The 18,221-nt window shown below is 43.8% G+C and overlaps 1 protein-coding gene across 2 annotated transcripts in view; it reads left to right on the top strand.

The window, feature by feature from the left end:
* Positions 1-2,637: 2,637 nt before the first annotated feature.
* Positions 2,638-18,221, top strand: part of TTLL11 (tubulin tyrosine ligase like 11) — a 37,988-nt gene continuing 22,404 nt past the window's right edge. The window contains exons 1-4 of one of the 2 annotated variants that reach the window (XM_051636734.1): positions 2,638-3,022; positions 9,339-9,435; positions 11,209-11,342; positions 17,476-18,045. In XM_051636734.1, coding sequence (XP_051492694.1) covers positions 2,687-3,022; positions 9,339-9,435; positions 11,209-11,342; positions 17,476-18,045 — 1,137 coding nt within the window. In that variant the 5' untranslated portion in view covers positions 2,638-2,686. The remainder of the gene's footprint in view (positions 3,023-9,338; positions 9,436-11,208; positions 11,343-17,475; positions 18,046-18,221) is intronic. The other variant, XM_051636733.1, reaches the window with a different exon arrangement.

Here is an 18,221-nt window from a genome sequence, read left to right as displayed (position 1 = left end):
CACGAACTCAGAATCAACATGTGGAACTGTCATTGTTTCAGCCCCCTCAGTTAGTGTCACACATGTCCTCTGCAAGCACAGGGTCTGCTTGGTTAGATCATTATGCCAGATTTGTGTTGCCCAAGAAGAAACAGAAGCTTAATGCCTTGAAGGTTGAGCCTAGCAGCAGGGCCAGGCAGTCTGCACATCACAGCTGCAAGCCCCTTTCATGCACGGTCAGTTCCAGAGTCCCGTGCAGCAGGACTGGGAATGAAAAATGTCATCCACAATTATGCATATTTTCATCATCTTCTGTCATGCAAATCCCCCCACCCCAAGTATGCAGCAAATGTTTTGTTTGAATATGTAGGTCAACCACAAATCTTCAGTGGTCTAACATAAACACTGGGAGCGTAGGTCGATGTGCACAGATTTCAGCCCAGGCTAAAGCAGAACACTGCTGGCAGTTCCAACTGGAGTCTGTTTACTGGAGATGTAACCTTCTGACTTTTCCTTTTAAAAAGCTTTCTTATTGCTTTCTTATTCATTTGTGAAAGTACAACTGACAGAAGTTACCATCATTGCAAAAAGAACTATTAACTTCAGGCACAGATGGAGAATTCTTAATGAGTAACTTTTTTTTTTTTTTTTTTTTTTTTTTTTAATAATAGCTTGAGGAATGTGTTGAGGTTGTTTTCTTTTTCAAAATCAGGATTTAGGAAAAAAATTCCCTCCTCTTTTTCCCAGTCTAAGGGACCTATGGTTCTCCTAGACAGAATTACACATTCTTGCTCACTTGTTACCACGAGATAGTAACACTTTGTTCTTATCGGCAGCTCCCTCTGAGCAGGGGTCTCAGGAAATAAGCTTATGTTTAAGAGCACACCATGACTGCAAATTTCCCCTCTCCTCAAAAGGGGACAGATTATTTGAAGTTCCATATTTTTTCTCTCCTGCTGCTGGATCCAGCCTGCAGCGTTCAGTGGGATGCACTCTCCTTCTGAATTACCCTGCTACCTTATTACTCCCCAACCTATACTTTGCTTCCCTACCTGGCAGTACCTGAACACCATGTACAGCCTGACTTCACGCTGCACACTACAGACCATCTCTATTTATCTCAACATGAAATTAAGGTTTTATCCCTCCAATACAGTGCAAACCATCTGACACATTACTGCTTCTCCAGGAGAGAAACAACTAGTACATGATTAGCCTGTAAGAAATATGGATATATAATAATTAGATATAAAAATATTTCTCCTTTGAAATAATTGTATTTGGTATTTTGCAAGCTCCAAAGCCTCTTAAATGCCTTGGCCTGTCTTAACTATTTCCCTGTCTTTCCTTCAGCACTGCTGACAGTGGTGAGGATAAATCTATAATATGTGTTAAAACATGTTTATCCAGGGGCCTGGCAATGAAATAAGAGGCAGGTCACTGTTCTAAATCTCACTGCAACCGGTGGTGTTGGTGAGACAGCCAGGATGTGTCCTTCAGTGGTGAACACAGAAAAGACACCGGTTGGAGAGCTCAGCCTTGCCAAGGCGACAGGCCCCTGAGCTCCTGCCGGCACAGGGAAGTGCTCCCGAGTTTTTAATGAAGAATTGTCACAGCTATAAAAAAATAATGTACGTTATTTAATAGCAACCTGAGAGCGACCAAGAGTGAGCTGTGACCTCAGCCTTCCTGGTCACTTTGTCAGACAGCACTGCATTGGTTGGTTTACTCGTTGCCTGCGAGGGCAATGGGGGGAAGGCAGGTGAAGCACTGAAAAGCCGCGGACAGCGAGGACTGCAGGCGAAGCTCTCGTTTGCTGTTGAAACAAGACGGTGTCTTGGGGATCAGACTTTCAGCCGCTGCTGACTCGTGGAGAAGGGTCCGCAGAGGAGCCAGCTGCTGCACGTCGTGCCTCATGTCTTGGTTTCTACACATTACTGGGGAGCATGTGAGGTGAAAATGGGACATTAATCCAGGTATTCCTTACAACCGGATCCAGCAGGTACCGCAGTTTCCCACCTCCCGCTGCTCTCGGGTGCCACTCTGAGCTCAGCCTCGACACAACCCGCTTATCGTAACGCACACGTAACTAGGAGCCCCATTTATTTAAATGTTGCCTTCATTTAAATGATTTCCTCTGATGTCCCGTTTCAGTCCTGCTCCGCAGCAGGAGCCAGCTCCCACACAGAACCCCCATCATCCCTCCCCCTCCCCAGGCCTGTCCCGGGGGCAGCGGCTCCCGCGCCGCTCCCCGCGTCCCGCCCGTGGCCGGTTCTGCTGCGCTCGTGTCTCTCCCCGAGGCGATAACGAGCGGATTTACCGCCCCAGCCCCGCGGGCAGGAGAGGGGCAGGGCAGGGGCAGGAGAGGGGCAGGGCAGGGGCAGGGCCCGGGGCAGGGCTGGGGCAGGAGAGGGGCAGGGCTGGGGCAGGAGAGGGGCAGGGCCCCGGGCAGGGGCAGCTCTCGCCCCGCCCCGCCCCGCCCGCTTCCAAGATGGCCGCCCCGCCCGCGCCGCTCCGAAATGGCCTCCCCGGAAGAGGCGGGCAGCCCTGCCCGTTCCTAAAATGGCCGAGGCGGCTCCCGGATGTCATTTCCGGTGGGCGGAGGCAGCGCGGTCGCCGCCTGGCGGGGATTGGCCCCTGCCGCGCTCCGTCCCGCGCTCCGCTCTCATGGCAACGGGCGGGGGCGGCCGGGCCGAGGCAGCCGCGGATGGAGGCGGCCGGGGACCTCCCGCAGGGCTGCGCCCCGGCCCGCGAGGCGGAGGAGCCCCCGGGGGCCCCGGCCCTCCCCGCCGAGGAGCCCCCGGGACAGGAGGTGCCACCTGCCGAGGCCGGGCGGGAGCGGGGCCGGGGCCGCCGCGGGGCTGGTCCGCAGGGCCCTCCCGGGCGGGGGGCGCGGGGCAGGGGCCGCCGGGCTCCGGGCCGGCGCGGGGGGGACGATGGAGGCCGCGCCGGCCGGCGGCCCCGCGTCACGGTGGACAGCTCGAAGGCCAAGACCTCGCTGGAGGCGCTGAAGATCAGCCTGCGGCAGCTCCGGTGGAGGGAGGTGAGCGCCTGGCAGCCCCCGGCCCCTCCCGCCCGGCCCTCGGGGCGCTCTGCCGGGGCCTTTCCCCCTTCTCTGCCCGGCACCGGCAGGGCCCTGGCTCGGGGGTAGCCCTGGCCCTTCCCTGCGCTCCCCAGCTCTGCTCGGCCGGCGGAGCTGGGGAAACCTCCCGTCCCTTCCTCGGGGCTCTGCCCCTGGCACAGCGTTTCCCCTTCGTCCCTCTTCTCCTTCTCCTCCTCTGCCTCCCTGACCCAGCGGCACAGCAGGCTCCTGTAGCTGGGGGCTCTTACCGGCTGGTGCCTTCTCGCCCCTGGGGTTGTTTCTGTTTAGGTGTTAAGTCTGCGGACTGATGTGATTCATGACCAACAGGGCTATCGCCAGTTACACAAGCCAAAGCAGGGCTCCAGGTAGCATGCTTCATAGTTGAACGGATTGCTGGAAAGGGCAAGAGAGAAACCTGCCCTGATGTAGAAACGTTGTGTTGGGTCGATTTGCATTTCTTTCCTTTCATCCTTCCCTCGTAGTGTGGGTACGTGACATAAGGCTCACGGCAGTGGACAGAAAAGTGTGACCTGATAGATCAACTGGCTGATCCCATGGCAAAGCCTCTGCATCACAGATTAACTTTAAGGCATGTCAGAGAGCATTGTGTATGAATGCAATAATATTAATCCACCTAATAAAGCATACGTAACAGACTTATCCCTTCTCTATACACAGTCATTTAGAAGAGCAGGCTTTGGGGTTTTTTTGTTCCCCCAGCTTGAGTCATATGGTTGTGATGTGTGAGGAGTTCAGTGTCTGCCTATTTATGCTGGAGTTATGACAGTATGGGCACAAAACTGCTGCTTTGGAGCTCCCTATTGAAATCCCAAATAGATTTCCGATATGTGTCTTATAATAAGTACTAAATTTGTCCTAAATTGTAAAGGTTTTCTTTCATAATAACTTTATAAATTGCTTTATAGAGGTTGAGAGGGCTTCTGGGAGCTTTTTGAGGAACTTCTGTAAGAAAAAGGGTACTTGTAATCAGGGAAGCTGGAGGGGACATGGAGTGGAAGGATAAAACCTGAGGATGAGCTGTTTCTTAGTGTGCAGCAACCTGATCTGTGGCACCTGCTCCTCATTACACAGCTGCCTTTGGAACGCCCACTCACAGGATAATTCTGTGCACCTGGTGCTTTTTTAACAAAATGTGTGTGGGCTTGGGGCAGAGAATATATTCTGTGTTGTTCCTAACCTCAGAGTGAAACACTCACATTTATTTTCTGGATGATAGAGTGGCTGTAAATATTACATGTGTTTATTCATAATGTCCTATATGCCTAGTATCATGAAGACATGTGTGTCCCTTGCCGGGAAGAGTAATGCCTTCTCCTTCTCTGTCTTCATAAAGTTTTATTTCAATATTTTGTTATTTAAATCCAGTGGGAGAATTTCCAGTCTCCTTACACAGAGGCTCCAGTTCTCAACTCCTGCTCTTGTGGCAAAATAGTAATGAAACACAGAGGCATGAAATTAAAACCTCTTCCTCTGACTCCTCTTACCCCCAGTGCACCCATGCAGTGTCTGCCAGCAGCCTTGCTCCATGTTTTACTCTGTCACATACAGAGCAGGGGGGACTTCACACTTCATTTCTTCATTCTTGCGGCTCAGTATGTGCAGGGTGTCCTGCTCCACTCCAGTCAGTGTTTCTGAGTTACTGATTTAAGTTCCCTCAGATTATGTTGGTAATGACCCCTACTTACTGGTTAATTTTGTCTTTCCTGTTTTCTGGGCTTTTACTGCTTTGAATATTTATCCCCTGGGTTCTCTGTGCTTGGTGTTCTGTCCTACAGATTGACTTGTTCCCCAGGCTCTCCTTCCCCTCTGCAATAGCTGCACTGCATTATCAGCATTCTCCTTCCTGCTCTGCACCCCACAACAGCAGCTGCTTTTGGCTTTACTTCATCTTTCTCTGGTTACTGTCACCCTCAATATCCTTTCTCCTCCATCCATTAGTTCAGTCAATACTTGTCATTTAGTCTGTTGCCTCCCCTTCTGGCCACTTGGTGCTCCTCATCAAGAAGAGACTAAAGACAGAGCTTTGTGCTGTTTGGCTGTACCATCGAGAAAGAGAAATCAAAGCAAAACTCTTTTATTCAAGTTGCATATAATTTTGAAAGTTCTGCCTCCAGATGTTTAGAGAAGTAACACTAAAATATTTGCTCAAACAACTCTCATTGGTGGCCACAGAGTCTTGGAAATAGTGTCACTGTTCCAGCAGAACCAGCAGAGGGAACACAGATGTTGTTTCTTGCAGGATCTATAAAAGTAATGGAAAAAACAATCAATCTTAGAAGCATAACAAAATGCATATATTTAAATACCAGTGCTTTAAGGGCTGGTGTTCTGCTGTTGTCTCTTGTTTAATGATATTTTTCAAGGTGATTGTGATTTGGGCTTTGATTTACTCTATTGAATATTTGGTCCTTTTTCTCCCTCACCGCTTTTACATTTTTTCCCATTGCTGCTTTTGCTTTGTTTCTGTTCTTCTCTGTGTTTGCTGCTGGTTGTGTTGACTTGAATATTTTATTAGGCAGGAGACACTATAACAGGCTTTTTAAAGTGGGCTCCTTTTTATCAATAACTTGTTCTGTCTAACAGATAACATTACTGCAGTGTCAGGTGGGCTTTTGGTTTGGTTTTTGTTTGAAGTTGTACATTCTGAAATCTTGCTGCACTTGCCCTCCTGAAGGAGGCCTGTTGCAGTAATAACCTATTGTTGCAATTTGCTCCCTGGTAATTTGTAGGAGTAAGATACAATGCACCATGTGATGGCAGAGTTGTCCACATGGCAGGAGTTAATTTTCGTAAATTGACATATGGTAAATGTCACTATAAGCCAAAAAAAAAAAAAAGGAACAATACTCTAAACATTGCACGTGTGGGTGAGCAGGTTGTTCCGTGGCACCGATACGTGTGGAAGAGGTGAAAGGGTTCAAGAGAGCAATTCGACTTGAGATTCTGTTATCAGAAGAAAAAGATGGGGGGGGGAACCTCCTTATATTTCAGCTGTGGGAGCTCTTGAGTCAATGAAATAAATGATCAGTCATGCTGGCCCTGGCTGGGGCAGGGTCAGCAGCCTTTTAAAAAGCTGGACCTTTTGAAAAGCATTTCAGTGTCTTAACATGCATGGCAGGGAGGCAGTTGCTGCCATCACTAGATTGGACCATCTGATTTAGTGTGTCGGATTCTTCAAATGAACATGATATGCCAAATGAAATAATGGGCACAAATTGAGCTTGCATCCCAAGTTTATTCATCACTTAATAAATTATTTCTGTGGCCAGCTTTCAATTAGCAGGAAAATGGAAGAAGCAGATGTCGTGGGCATCAAATATCTCAGCATCAAGTGTTTCATTTGTCCGGCTGTTCAGTGGCTGCGTGGAGGTGTAGAAATAGGTTGAAATTTCATGCTAGGAAAAACTGACTAGAAGACAAGAGTCATTTAACTTGTCATTAAATGTGATGGAAGTGACTGAAATGACCTGTGAGACAATTTAAATTATTGGCTTCCAGTCCAGAGGTAGGAGTGATCTGTCAGACCAATTTGACTGTGATTGATGATTAATGGTGTCAAAGTTGTGAAAACAATTGTTCTCTTTGTGACTTCTGGTTTTTTATTTTTTGCTGTGACAACTGCCTTTGAACTCTGACTAAAAATGTCTTGTAATAAATTCTCAGAGTTAATGAATTGATTGCAAGCTGGAAGTTGAGTGCAGGGACTGATCCCAGGAGCAGGCTCTGGGTTTTTGTGCACAGCTCTGAGCACCCCAGTCCCTGGGCTGGGAGCATCCTGGCTTTGACACCAGCTGTTCCAGCTGGCACAAGGTGGTCAAAGACAGAAGTTACTATGAAAGCAGCAAACTGCTTCACTTGCCCCCTTTTTAGCTGTAAGATCTACGATAAGATTAATTTATAGCTGCCTGGTGCTGCCAGGGGGAGCCAAATAATCAAACTTGTTTGTTTCTTTCCAAACACTATTCTTATGTAAAAGTGTAGTGCAGGCAATAAAGAAGCCTTTCCAGCTCATTCATGAGGTGAGTTTGATTCCCTTGGACAAATCCAGCTGATCTTGATTTGGCAGGGGTAGGGAAGCAGTGGTGCAGAATCACTGGTGTGGGTTCCGCTGCCTCGGTTTCCCTGCACGAAGCTGCTTACCCTTAATCTGTTGTGAAATGATTTCTGTGCAAGTGTTTGTGAAGTGCTTTGATATCCTCTGTAGATGAAAGGTGTTATATAAATGCAAATTTCATTCCTTTAATTTCAATTCCATTTAATAAATAAATTTGTGGAGGGTTTGGTGGGAAGGACGCTCGGAGACCTAATACTGCATCTGTATTCTGGATAAACCTGTGGAGAAGGGTTAAGGCCACTGATTGTCTTTCTGAGCCTAACAGAATTAATTTTCACTTATACAAAACCAGATTTTGCAGGCTGAATAATAATGAAATAAGTGAAGACTCCACTGGCTTTAAGTTGGTTGTCTCATCCCTGAGAGAAAGGAAGCAGAGAAAGGATGCATTGCTCAATCAGCATTTTAAATTAATTTTTCAAGGCTGTTTACTGAGGAAACTGAAAATTTAATTGAAGTAGCAAAAGCTTTATGAGATTTTTTTATTTCTGTCATATTGAAAAAAAATCCAGTACTTTAAGAAATGTTTTAAAGCAAGAAAAATTACGTTTGGAGTAAAGAACAAGTAGTTTCTGCAAAATACTGTGGTTCTTCCAGTAAGTGAATGGGTCATTGGGTGATGAGGGTGGTAGATAGTTCATACAAATGTGTCCTTAAAAAGTTATGCTCAGAAATATATCCCACATATTTGAAAAAGATGTAGCCTAGTAATAGGAGAGATTCCTGTGAGTGTATCACATACGATATTTAAACAGCATCTACCTGGAGTTGCAGATAAAGTGGGTTTTTTTGGTTGATAAATGGGAACAGTGTTGAGGAGAACAAGTGTGAAAAATAAGAGTATGTATTTTTTACACAAAACTATTTATAACATGGATGACAAATGTTTGATTTTTAACTTTTTTTTTCATGTGCATTGTTGATACTGCTAATTCATGGGGCTTTTGTTCTTGCTGCTGTTAGCTTTTTTCTTTTAAACCATTTTATTACTATTAGAAATTTGCTATCAGTAATTGGCAGTGCTGTTTCAGAGCTCTTCAGACTGCTTAAAAGAAGTTGAACTTTTTTGATAACAGAACGTAAACTATATAGTTTTCCAATTTATGGTGAAATCTTGTGTGAATGGGAAAAGAATCTAGAATGCTTAATATTGTTGAAATAATTGCTTTAGTTCTTAATAGTTGAAATAGATAGGCTCAATGAACAATTGAATTGCAGGCTTTTCCTTTAATTACAGGCTATTGGTACCAGAAAGGAATGACTACTGTAGAAATTCTTACATTTAACTGAATATATAGAAATTAATAATACAGTTATTTCACTTAAATGCCCTGCTTTGGATACCCATTTTACATTTATTGCAGCTTGGACACCAGTGTAGCACAGAGACTGCTTTGCAGTTACAACTTACTATTAACTTGCTAACTAGATGTATCCCCTGAAGCAAAGTACTAGGGAGCAGAAACCTTTTGTGCTCAGGAGTGGGAGCCCATGGAGGTGCTACCTGGCTGGGGGTGAAGGGCCACCACGGTGGGAACAATCTGGGAAAGGGCTGAGGGAGCACAAATACAGGGCATGGGACTCTCAGCAGTAACTGGGGATCTTGTAAAGAATAGAGTTGGTTTAGTAACTGTCAGTAATGACAACTCCTCCATGACCTCTAGTGCTTTATTCCCTTGATGGTTGCTCATCACCCCTTAAACTGGGGAGGAAAATAACCCCAACATAAAACCTTGTTGGAGTTTGTTTACTTCCCAGCTGTAGCACTTGCTGTTGCTGTGCCAGAATTAAGTGCTTCCTAATGAAATTTTATTCCTTGTAATAGCATTTTAAATTACAAATGAGTCATGCCTTAATTGTGGCTGATAACAAGTTTGGAGTTTTCAGCACAGAACATGCCTCTCAGTCATTTGTTTTCAGTTTCCAGAAACCTTTCATGGTTTCTTGACATCTTGAAGTTGATAGAGTCTTGAACTGATCAAAATACTTTTAGTTCTGCAACCAAAATACAGAGCATGTTTTCTTTTGACAGTCGGAAGGCTTTTCTTGCATTGTTTATGCTTGATATGAGCATATAGAAAAGAAAGGAATGAATCAGTATTTTCAGGTTGCTTCAAAATTTGTCTCCTGTCTCTCTTCCAGTTTCCTTTTGGCAGACGCTTGCCCTGCGATATCTATTGGCACGGGGTATCATTTCATGATAATGATATATTCTCAGGTCAAGTCAACAAGTTTCCAGGTACCTTACTTCTTAAAAAAGACTATTATATTAACTATTTTTGTGTTTTACTGTTCCTTAATGTGAATGATCTGCCCGATCAGCTGACAGTATTTTCAGCATGTGAGCGTTTTTTCATAGAGTCGTGGAGTTCGGGCATTTTTTGTAGGTGATTTCTGCACAATGGGTGTCTCTGTTTCTAAACTGAAATTAGTTTTGGGGACAAAGTGCTTTTGATGAAAAGGGTACTTCATATGTATGAATTTAGGAGAAATAAGAGTGTGAAGCCACAATTTAAGTGAAGTATGCAATTATTGTCTGTTATCTAGCATTGTTGACAGTGCTGGATCTTTGGATTTGGTTTTATTTGAAGTGGAAAGAACCTGTTTGTTGGTTTGGTTTTTTTTGTGCTCTGACCTATCTCAGGGAGAAGCTCAAAGCAGTTCCTCAAGTAGATTTTTTTAATATTGAAGAGTTCGTGTCAGCCCTCATCTTGTGATGACTCTTCAGCATTTTTAAGCTCCCTTTTTTCTTGTTTAATCCCTGTTGAGATCTCTCTAAATACGAGCTAAGAGCTTAGCTATTGACTTCTCTAAGCCCTTTACTTCAGATTTATTGCTGCTGCTGTTATGCCGTGAGAATAAGAACCCTCAGATATCAGACTTTATGCTTTATGTACCCTGACCTTCTCCTGTCTGTGGGAAGTTCACGTTCAGGTGTTGAATGGTGTAGTTTTCTGGTAGTTTAAAGCTGTGTCAGATGGATGTTACCCCCTGGGTATTCTGGTTCCTACACGGTAAGCAAGTGGCCTCCTGCACAGTGGTCAAAACCAGAGTCCTCCAGAACTAGATTTCCAGGACTCAATGCTGGGTTATACTAAATTCTTTCTCTTGAAGAAGAAATCTTGATGCTTTTCTTAGTTACTTATGAGAGATTCAAAGAATCTGAAGGGGTTGGTCCTCAGGAAGACTCAGAAACATTTCCACAGAAATAGCTTTTGAGTCATGTTCCCGATGGAAATAAGACTTCAGCAAATGTGTGTGTATCCCCTGTCATTTTCTGTTCTTCTTGAGCCTTTGGAACCTCTTGGCCAAAATCAACCATGCTCGACTGAGATTTGCAGTCACAGACCACTAGGGTCTTGTAGGTTTTGTGGAAACTTCTGACCATGTAGGAAAGAAGCTCCAAGGTGGTGTTGTTCCTGAGAAGGAATCTGCAGCGTGAACCTTAAGAGCTGGAATATTTGAAAGTGTATAAACAACATGGGAGTAACCCCAAGTGCCCTGACCTTGGGAAAAGCTTCTGCCAGAGCTCACACAGATCTGGAAATGACATGATCCAAGCACGAGATTCAAAGCTGCAGGAGGGCAGCTAAGTTTGGCTGCTCACAAATAACCTGTTCCTGCTGACGTAGTTACTTAAATAAGAGCTAAGTAAATGCAAAGGGGCCGTTGATACTTAAACATTTTTACCTATTCCTGGAACAACAGCAGGCCAGGGCAGTAATTTGGGATTATGGCAAAGACAGTAGTTACTACTTGACTTCCCTCTTTTATTTTGAACTGTATTTTTAGTATTTTTTTTCCTACCATGATACAGTAATACTCACAATATGACACTTGGCAGGGAAATGCTACAAATTTGTTGTCAAATTTAGAAATTTTAAAAGCTTTATTGAAAGCAACGACTAAAGTAGCTACCAGTAGGGTGTGTCATGACATAACTATTTACCTTTAGGATAAGACTGGAGTGCAGTTTTCTTATCACTTGTAAGCATTGTCTGTTCTTCCCCAGGCATGACAGAGATGGTACGTAAGATCACCCTGAGCCGGGCCGTGCGGACCATGCAGGACCTGTTTCCTCTTGAATATAACTTCTATCCTCGATCCTGGATCCTGCCAGAAGAATTTCCCCTCTTTGTGGATGAGGTTAGACTACTTTTACTCTCAGAACAGTATAACTTGTTGGATATTGTTGCCATAGCATTCTTTATTTTTTTTTTTATACCAGTCACATTATTTATAATCACACTTGGGTGCTGTGGTTGACATCTTTTTCAGTTTGCCTGAGATCAGACATAGGATAGAATAATTTAAGTTGGAAAAAACCTTCAAGATCATCAAGCCCAACCTTTAACCTACTCTGCTATGTTCACCCCTAAATCATATCCCCAAGCACCACATCTGTACAACTTTTAAACACATCCAGGGATGAAAACAATACAGCTAGATGAAAGATGTATAACAGAAAACAAAAAAAACAAACCCTCAAACAGAAATAAAATACTTGATACATTTCTTGAAATCCTGTTTGCATATCTAGAAGAACTAAAATCACAGAATCATAGAATGGTGAAGGTTGGAAGGGACCTTAAAGACCATCAGGTTCCAACCTCCCTGCCATGAGCAGGAACACCTCCCACCAGCCCGGGCTGCACAAGCCCCATCCAACCTGGCCTTGAACACCTCCAGGGACTGGGCATCAACAACCTCCCTGGGAAACCTGTTCCAGCACCTTCCTACCCTCATGCTGAAGTATTTCTTCCAGATGTCTAACCTAAATCTCCCCTCTTTTAGTCTAAAACTATCACTCCTTGTTCTATCACTGCCCTCTCTGGTGAAAAGACCCTCCCCAGCTTTCCTGGAGCCCCTTCAGATACTGGAAGATACTCTTTAAGATCTCCCTGGAGCCTTCTTCAAACATAGTTTGGATGAACTGCTTTTTGTTTGTTATGATCTAGAATAAACTTAAAAACAATTCTGCTTCTCTGCAATGCCAGAAGAGATGTCTCAAAATGAAACATGGTAGAACCATGACCTTTCTTTTCGTATTCTACTGAGTTTGAAAGGGCTGAGGAGGCTCCAGTACAGTGGTGTGTGTGTGTGTGGTTCCTCACCAGCCTCATTGTCACTGAAATCTTTTTTGGTCCATCCTGCCTCTTGTAGCCAAATTCTTCAAACCAGCATTTGTACTTGTTAGATACACTCACATCTTCCTGAATAATTGTTTGCATCTCTTGTCAGACCATTGCTTTGTTTAAATACTTGGAATGAAATAAAATTCCATTCTTTCTGGGCTTTTTTTTAAAGTGAGTGGTGCTGTGTGTTGGTGTTTAGTTCAGTTATTAAAAAATATTTTTTAAAACATTGTGTTTGTTTTAAGTCCTGTCTGACTTGCCCAGTGCAGTCTTGTATTCTACAGTATCCCCTGCTTGGAAAAGTGAGAGAAAAAAGTATGGACTTTAGACTTCTCTACTGTGGTACTTTTTTTGGATAATTAGCATATCCACAATCTGATTAAATCTATGAACATCTTTCAGTATATACTCTTCAAGTGTGCTGGGTCATTGCCGTGGTGCTGCTAGAAACAGTAAAAATGAGTAAAATCCCAGCAGTGCCTCAGCCTTGTTGCTTTAGATGTGAGACCCTGGTCGTAAAAGGAATGTAAATTACCCAATCAATTCAGCAATGACAAGTAGAGAAGTGCAAATAACTTGGAAGTAAACGTTCCAAGGGTGCACTGGGCTTGCAGACATGACTCCTGGGGAATGGTGCCTGCCTGGCTCTGGAGGGTGTGGGCTGTCCCTGAGGTGACACGGTGGGGTTGTCCCTCGGGTGTCACAGGGTGGGTTGTGACACGGTGGGGCTGTCCCTCAGGTGTCACAGTGTGGGTTGTGACACGGTGGGGCTGTCCCTCAGGTGGCAGCACGGCCCCGCACGCTGGCAGCAGGTGGCACTGCACATAAACACTTCTCTGGTTGCACTGTTACTGGAGTGAAAACGATCCGGTTTTTGTTCCAAGAATAACAGATGTCCAGTAACACACTCCTAGGAGTTTCCTTTGCATATGTTCTTCCATCTGTGTTTGAGAAAAGCATAGTTCTTGTTATCAAACATTGTATTTGATGTTGTTAGAGTTTATGTTCTGCTTAAACACAGGTTTGTAATGTAACCACTCCAAAGCAAGAAAAATACAAACCAAAACATTCCAAGTCTACTGTGAACCCTAAAGGGTTCAGAACACTTTTCAGTTGCAGTTTCATGAGTTCTTGGTAGGAGCTCCCCAGTTTTGTCTGTTGTTTGTTTGTTCTTACCTGGTTTGGTTTGCTTACAGTCAGGGGACCCTAATGCAGCTGGAAATGTCAGATCTCTGAGGCTCAATTTGCAGCTCATTCCCAAGCATGTTCCAAGCAGGACGTGTGATGCCTGCCTGCTGGAACTGGCATCCACCTGCATATACGAATGTGTGTGCATTTATCTGAGCAAAAGAGCATTTGGCCATCTCCAGTGCTGCTGGAAGGAAAGCTCCCTGTTGTGGGCTGCAGCTGCTCGGTGTGGTGCTCCAGATGGCTTGTGCTGAAGCTTGCCTTGCTGGACCTTTGCTGTTAGTAGTGTTCCAGTCCTCTAGGGCACAGTTAATTACCACAGGTCACATTCTGTATCGCTGCAGGGATAGGTTAGACATGAGAAGATGGTTTGGTGCTGTTTGTAGTGCAGGATTTTGTTGCAAAGAGCTGGGCAGAGAAATTAGCACCAATGAAATTTTGCCTCTAGTAGAAGTTATCACTGAAAGAAGAAACTTCTTGAGAATTTTAATCTGCCCCCTCCTGAAGCACTACAGCATTTCAAAACATTTTCTCTCTCAAATAGTCCTACTGTGCCTCAGTTCTGCAGACGTGATCATGAACTTCTATCATACATCTGTATCAATAAATTATTGATGTGCTGTCAGCTTTTCCCTCATCCCTTAATCCAGGTAGAAAACACTGCAGCTAATGTAATACTAATTAGCAGTAATCAATGGGAGAGCTGCACTCCTGAGTTTGTTCTGGATTAGCTTCATGTTGGGAAATACTATGGGAACTACCATTTTCTTGGTGTCATTAGTATGAAACTGAAATGGTGACAGGTATTTTTAACAAAGGCTTAAAAGTTAATTCTACTAAGTAAATAAATATTTAGCTCTTTTCAATACTCACCTATTTTTTACCTTCTAAAGTGCTCAGTAGTTACATGGCACTGAAGCAGATGTTCTGGATGAGCAGATCTCTCAGCTGCTACAGTGATCACCCCTTCACTAACAGAGAAGAATCTGTTAGAATCTGTATGAACTTCTTTCTAATAGGAAATTCCAGTCTCTGAAAAGTAACTAGCTTGAGATTCAAGCCAGGGCCTTGATTACTGTCAGACTGCCTTCTTTGTGTTGTCTGTGAGGGTGATGAATAGCCCTAGAATTATTAATTTTTAATAAGAATCTAATTTGGACAGTCTAATTTCTTGCACAGCATATTTTTGGTAGTTTAATCAGGTTTTCAACTTTTTGATACCTCTTAGGTATAGATGTGAATATTCTAGTCTTTGTGCTGTCAGATCTTACAGCTCATTATATGCATTTTTTTCAGAACACTATTCATTCAGCCTGAGTTCCCTCATGAAAGACAAACCTGCAACTGGATTAGACTTTCTACCATTAGTATCATACCCTTCTCTTGCAGTTGGCTATAAATGGTTAATATGTTTTTAAAGATAGTTTCCATATGTCAAGCTAAGTCCACAGATCTATCTCATTTCATTTGAAGTAATTTTCCTACATTACTGAGTTTTCTAAGTCTGGACAAGCCTCCTCGTGATGAGAATTTGGAATAATATAGTTGAGTGGATTGTGGAGAATTTGAAGATGACTGTCAGCAATTTCCCTCAAGATCAAGAATCCATCTGCTTTCTTCAAGCTGCTGAAAACCAGACTGACTCTGGATTGCTATTCCACCTTTCCCCACTGTCCTATCTTCATCTGCCATGTGCGAGTTTTAATGGAATGGAAGACCTGAGTATTATCCAGGCCTTCTAGTCCATCAAAAAATGGGCTAGAAAATGACTGAGAAAAGTAATTCCTTTCCAGCTAAATGGAATGAGTTAAGCATGAGCTCTACTAGACCAATGCTTATTAAAATGCAGGACTTCAGAAGCAGGTTGCTGTTGCATCTTTAACAACAGTCCCCAGAAAACGTTACCTTTTTGAAAAGGTGCTGCAGCAGCAGAGCAAAAGTAGCCTGAGGTGTGAACAACAAATGTGGGAACGGGAGGCAGGTTGCCCTGCCTGGTTTTGTAGAGGTTCCTTAGTAGTTTCTGCCCTAGCAGACCACGGTTGGCACTTTATACCTACACCTGGAGTCATAGTGGGGTATGGTTAGTCCTGGAGCTTTAGGATTAACCAGGTTTTTTCTGGGATTCTGACTTAATGTGTGAACCAGAGAGACTCCTCTGGTGTGCAGGGTAATGTCACCTCAGGGGAAGATTACTCTTTAGTGGTAAAAAGACTAGGGCACAAATCCTGCTTTCCTTCCTTGGGTATCTAGGCCTGCTGATCTACTTGGACCTATTTATCCACATGCTGTTTATATAAGCCTGGTCTCCATTGTTCCGTTTCATCCTTCAAAGGGACCTGTTTTGGAGGATAATCTTTCATTAAGTTAGTGCAACACTTTGTGAGAAAAATCCTAGTCTGAATCATGAACCTCCAATTTGTGCTGCAGTTGGTGGGGAGGCTTTTAGCAGTGTGAATCTCAGTGACATGAGTCACCAGGTAGGATGGAGCCAGGAGCCCTTGTGGCTGCTGGCAGAGCTGTGCCTCCTGCCCAGGCAGAGGATGTTCTTTGGTAACCACTGTGGTCTGACCTTCCTTCTGTGCTGATTTTTTCTCTTTCATTCTGTGCTTTCAGGGCTGATGGTGGCAATTGATTATTTTTTCTTTGTCAACTGAAGTCCTCAGGCTTCTTGAAGTCAATCTGCAGCTGCTGCTGGGGAGCCCTGGGCCTGTGTCACCCCCAGCAGGGCTGTGGTGGGCAGGGGCTGGCTGGGGAGAGCAGCAGCTGCAGGTCTGGTGCTGTAGCACTTGTGAGTGCAAGAAGAGTGTGGTCTGAGCTGTGACATCCCCCTGTTTGAAAAAGAAGAGCACTTTATTCTCCCAAATCCCAGGAGTAGCTGGTAAAGGTGTTAACCTGCATCCTGTGGCTTCTTTAGCTGCGCTCCTGGGCAGGGTTCCCTGTGCCAGTGCTGTGAAGAGGTTCATAAGCTACAGTCCTCCAGAATCTTTTCTTTGAAACATGGGTTTTATAGTTGCATTTTGATAAACTTCAATTTGTGCTCTAACAATTTATTTCCTCCTAAATATTTACAAATGTAGTGCTACTGTATTTACACCTGTGAATATATGCACATAAATATATACACATATGGACTTTATCTACATGCAGAGACCAGCAATGGAGCTGAGGGAGCTACAGAGCCTTCCTCACTAGGGTTCTGTTGCTTTACCATGAGGTTAAAGGGCTGCCAAGGTGGGTAATGTGGCAGTTCATTTCCCACTGGTTGCTCAGTCTTTGATCTCCAGACCAGTTGCAAATTAATACCAGTTTCCTTAGTTTTTCTTTTTGTGCTTGGCATGTGCCCGTTGGATCAATACATTCACATTCCACTTATTTAGTAAGATTTGGGTATCTGTGTAATATCAGCTATTGTATGTGACTCAGTGTTTCCTAGTTTTACTAATGCTGGGTACTGATTGTGAAAAATATTCAGTGGTGGAAAAAGGTATCAGTGCCAAATTTTTACTTTATCTTTCCTTTTCCCAGTATTGTATGTCTGCATTTATACCTCAATAAATAAGGTGCCTTCCCTTAAGTTAATGATTATCTTTGTCAGTAGCTGTTCAAAATACAGCATGAAAGTTTAACTTGGCAGTTTCACACACATTAGTGACTAATGCACTGGACCCCATGAGATATGCAGCTTTTCATCTGGGAAATTGATATATAACATTAGAAAGAATAACTTGAATACTTTACACGATGCCTCGTTAAATCAAATGACCTTTTATCTGCACTAGTAACTCCCTACTCATTATTTTTTGTTTGTGCTCGTTAGGACTATTTATCTTCTACATTTTCTGCAAGGCATTTACTACTACAGTGTTGTCATCATGTTATTTTTGTTTACGAATGCAATTTGTTGGCTTTCCTAGTATCAGCCCTTCTTCTCCCCGGTGTAATTCTTTTCCTTCTAGGTTCGTATGATGAAAGACAGCGATCCATCCTGGAAGCCCACTTTTATTGTAAAGCCTGATGGAGGGTGCCAAGGGGATGGAATCTACCTCATTAAAGACCCAAGTGACATTAGGCTGACGGGAGGCATCCGACCCGCTGTGGTCCAGGAATATATCTGCAAACCGCTGCTTGTCGACAAACTGAAATTTGACATTCGTCTTTATGTCTTACTGAAATCTTTAGAGCCCTTAGAAATTTATATAGCCAAAGATGGACTTTCTAGATTTTGTACAGAGCCCTATCAAGAACCCACTCTAAAAAATTTGCACCAGGTTTTTATGCACTTAACTAACTATTCACTCAATATCCATAGCGGGAACTTCGTCCATTCTGACAATGCAAACACTGGCAGCAAAAGGACTTTTTCAAGCATCCTGTGCAGACTGTCTTCCAGAGGAGCTGATGTCAAAAAGCTGTGGTCAGATATTATTTCACTGGTGATTAAAACAATTATTGCACTGACGCCAGAACTGAAAGTTTACTATCAGTCTGACATACCAGCAGGAAAGCCTGGGCCAACTTGCTTCCAGGTAGGTTGGCATTTCTGCCAGGAATGTAATTATTTCTATGCATGGATTAATTTTCTGGATGCTTAATTTCTTTTCTAAAAGCTTTCTCTAATTATCTTGCTGATCACTGGTTTTGGCTGTAGTGCAACCACTGAGCAGAACAACCTGGGCTGTGCATCTCCTGAGCTCAGAGCTTA

The sequence above is a fragment of the Apus apus genome, chromosome 19, assembly GCF_020740795.1.
Source record: "Apus apus isolate bApuApu2 chromosome 19, bApuApu2.pri.cur, whole genome shotgun sequence".
NCBI classification, from domain to species: domain Eukaryota; kingdom Metazoa; phylum Chordata; class Aves; order Apodiformes; family Apodidae; genus Apus; species Apus apus.
This window is presented reverse-complemented; position numbering and strand designations above follow the sequence as displayed.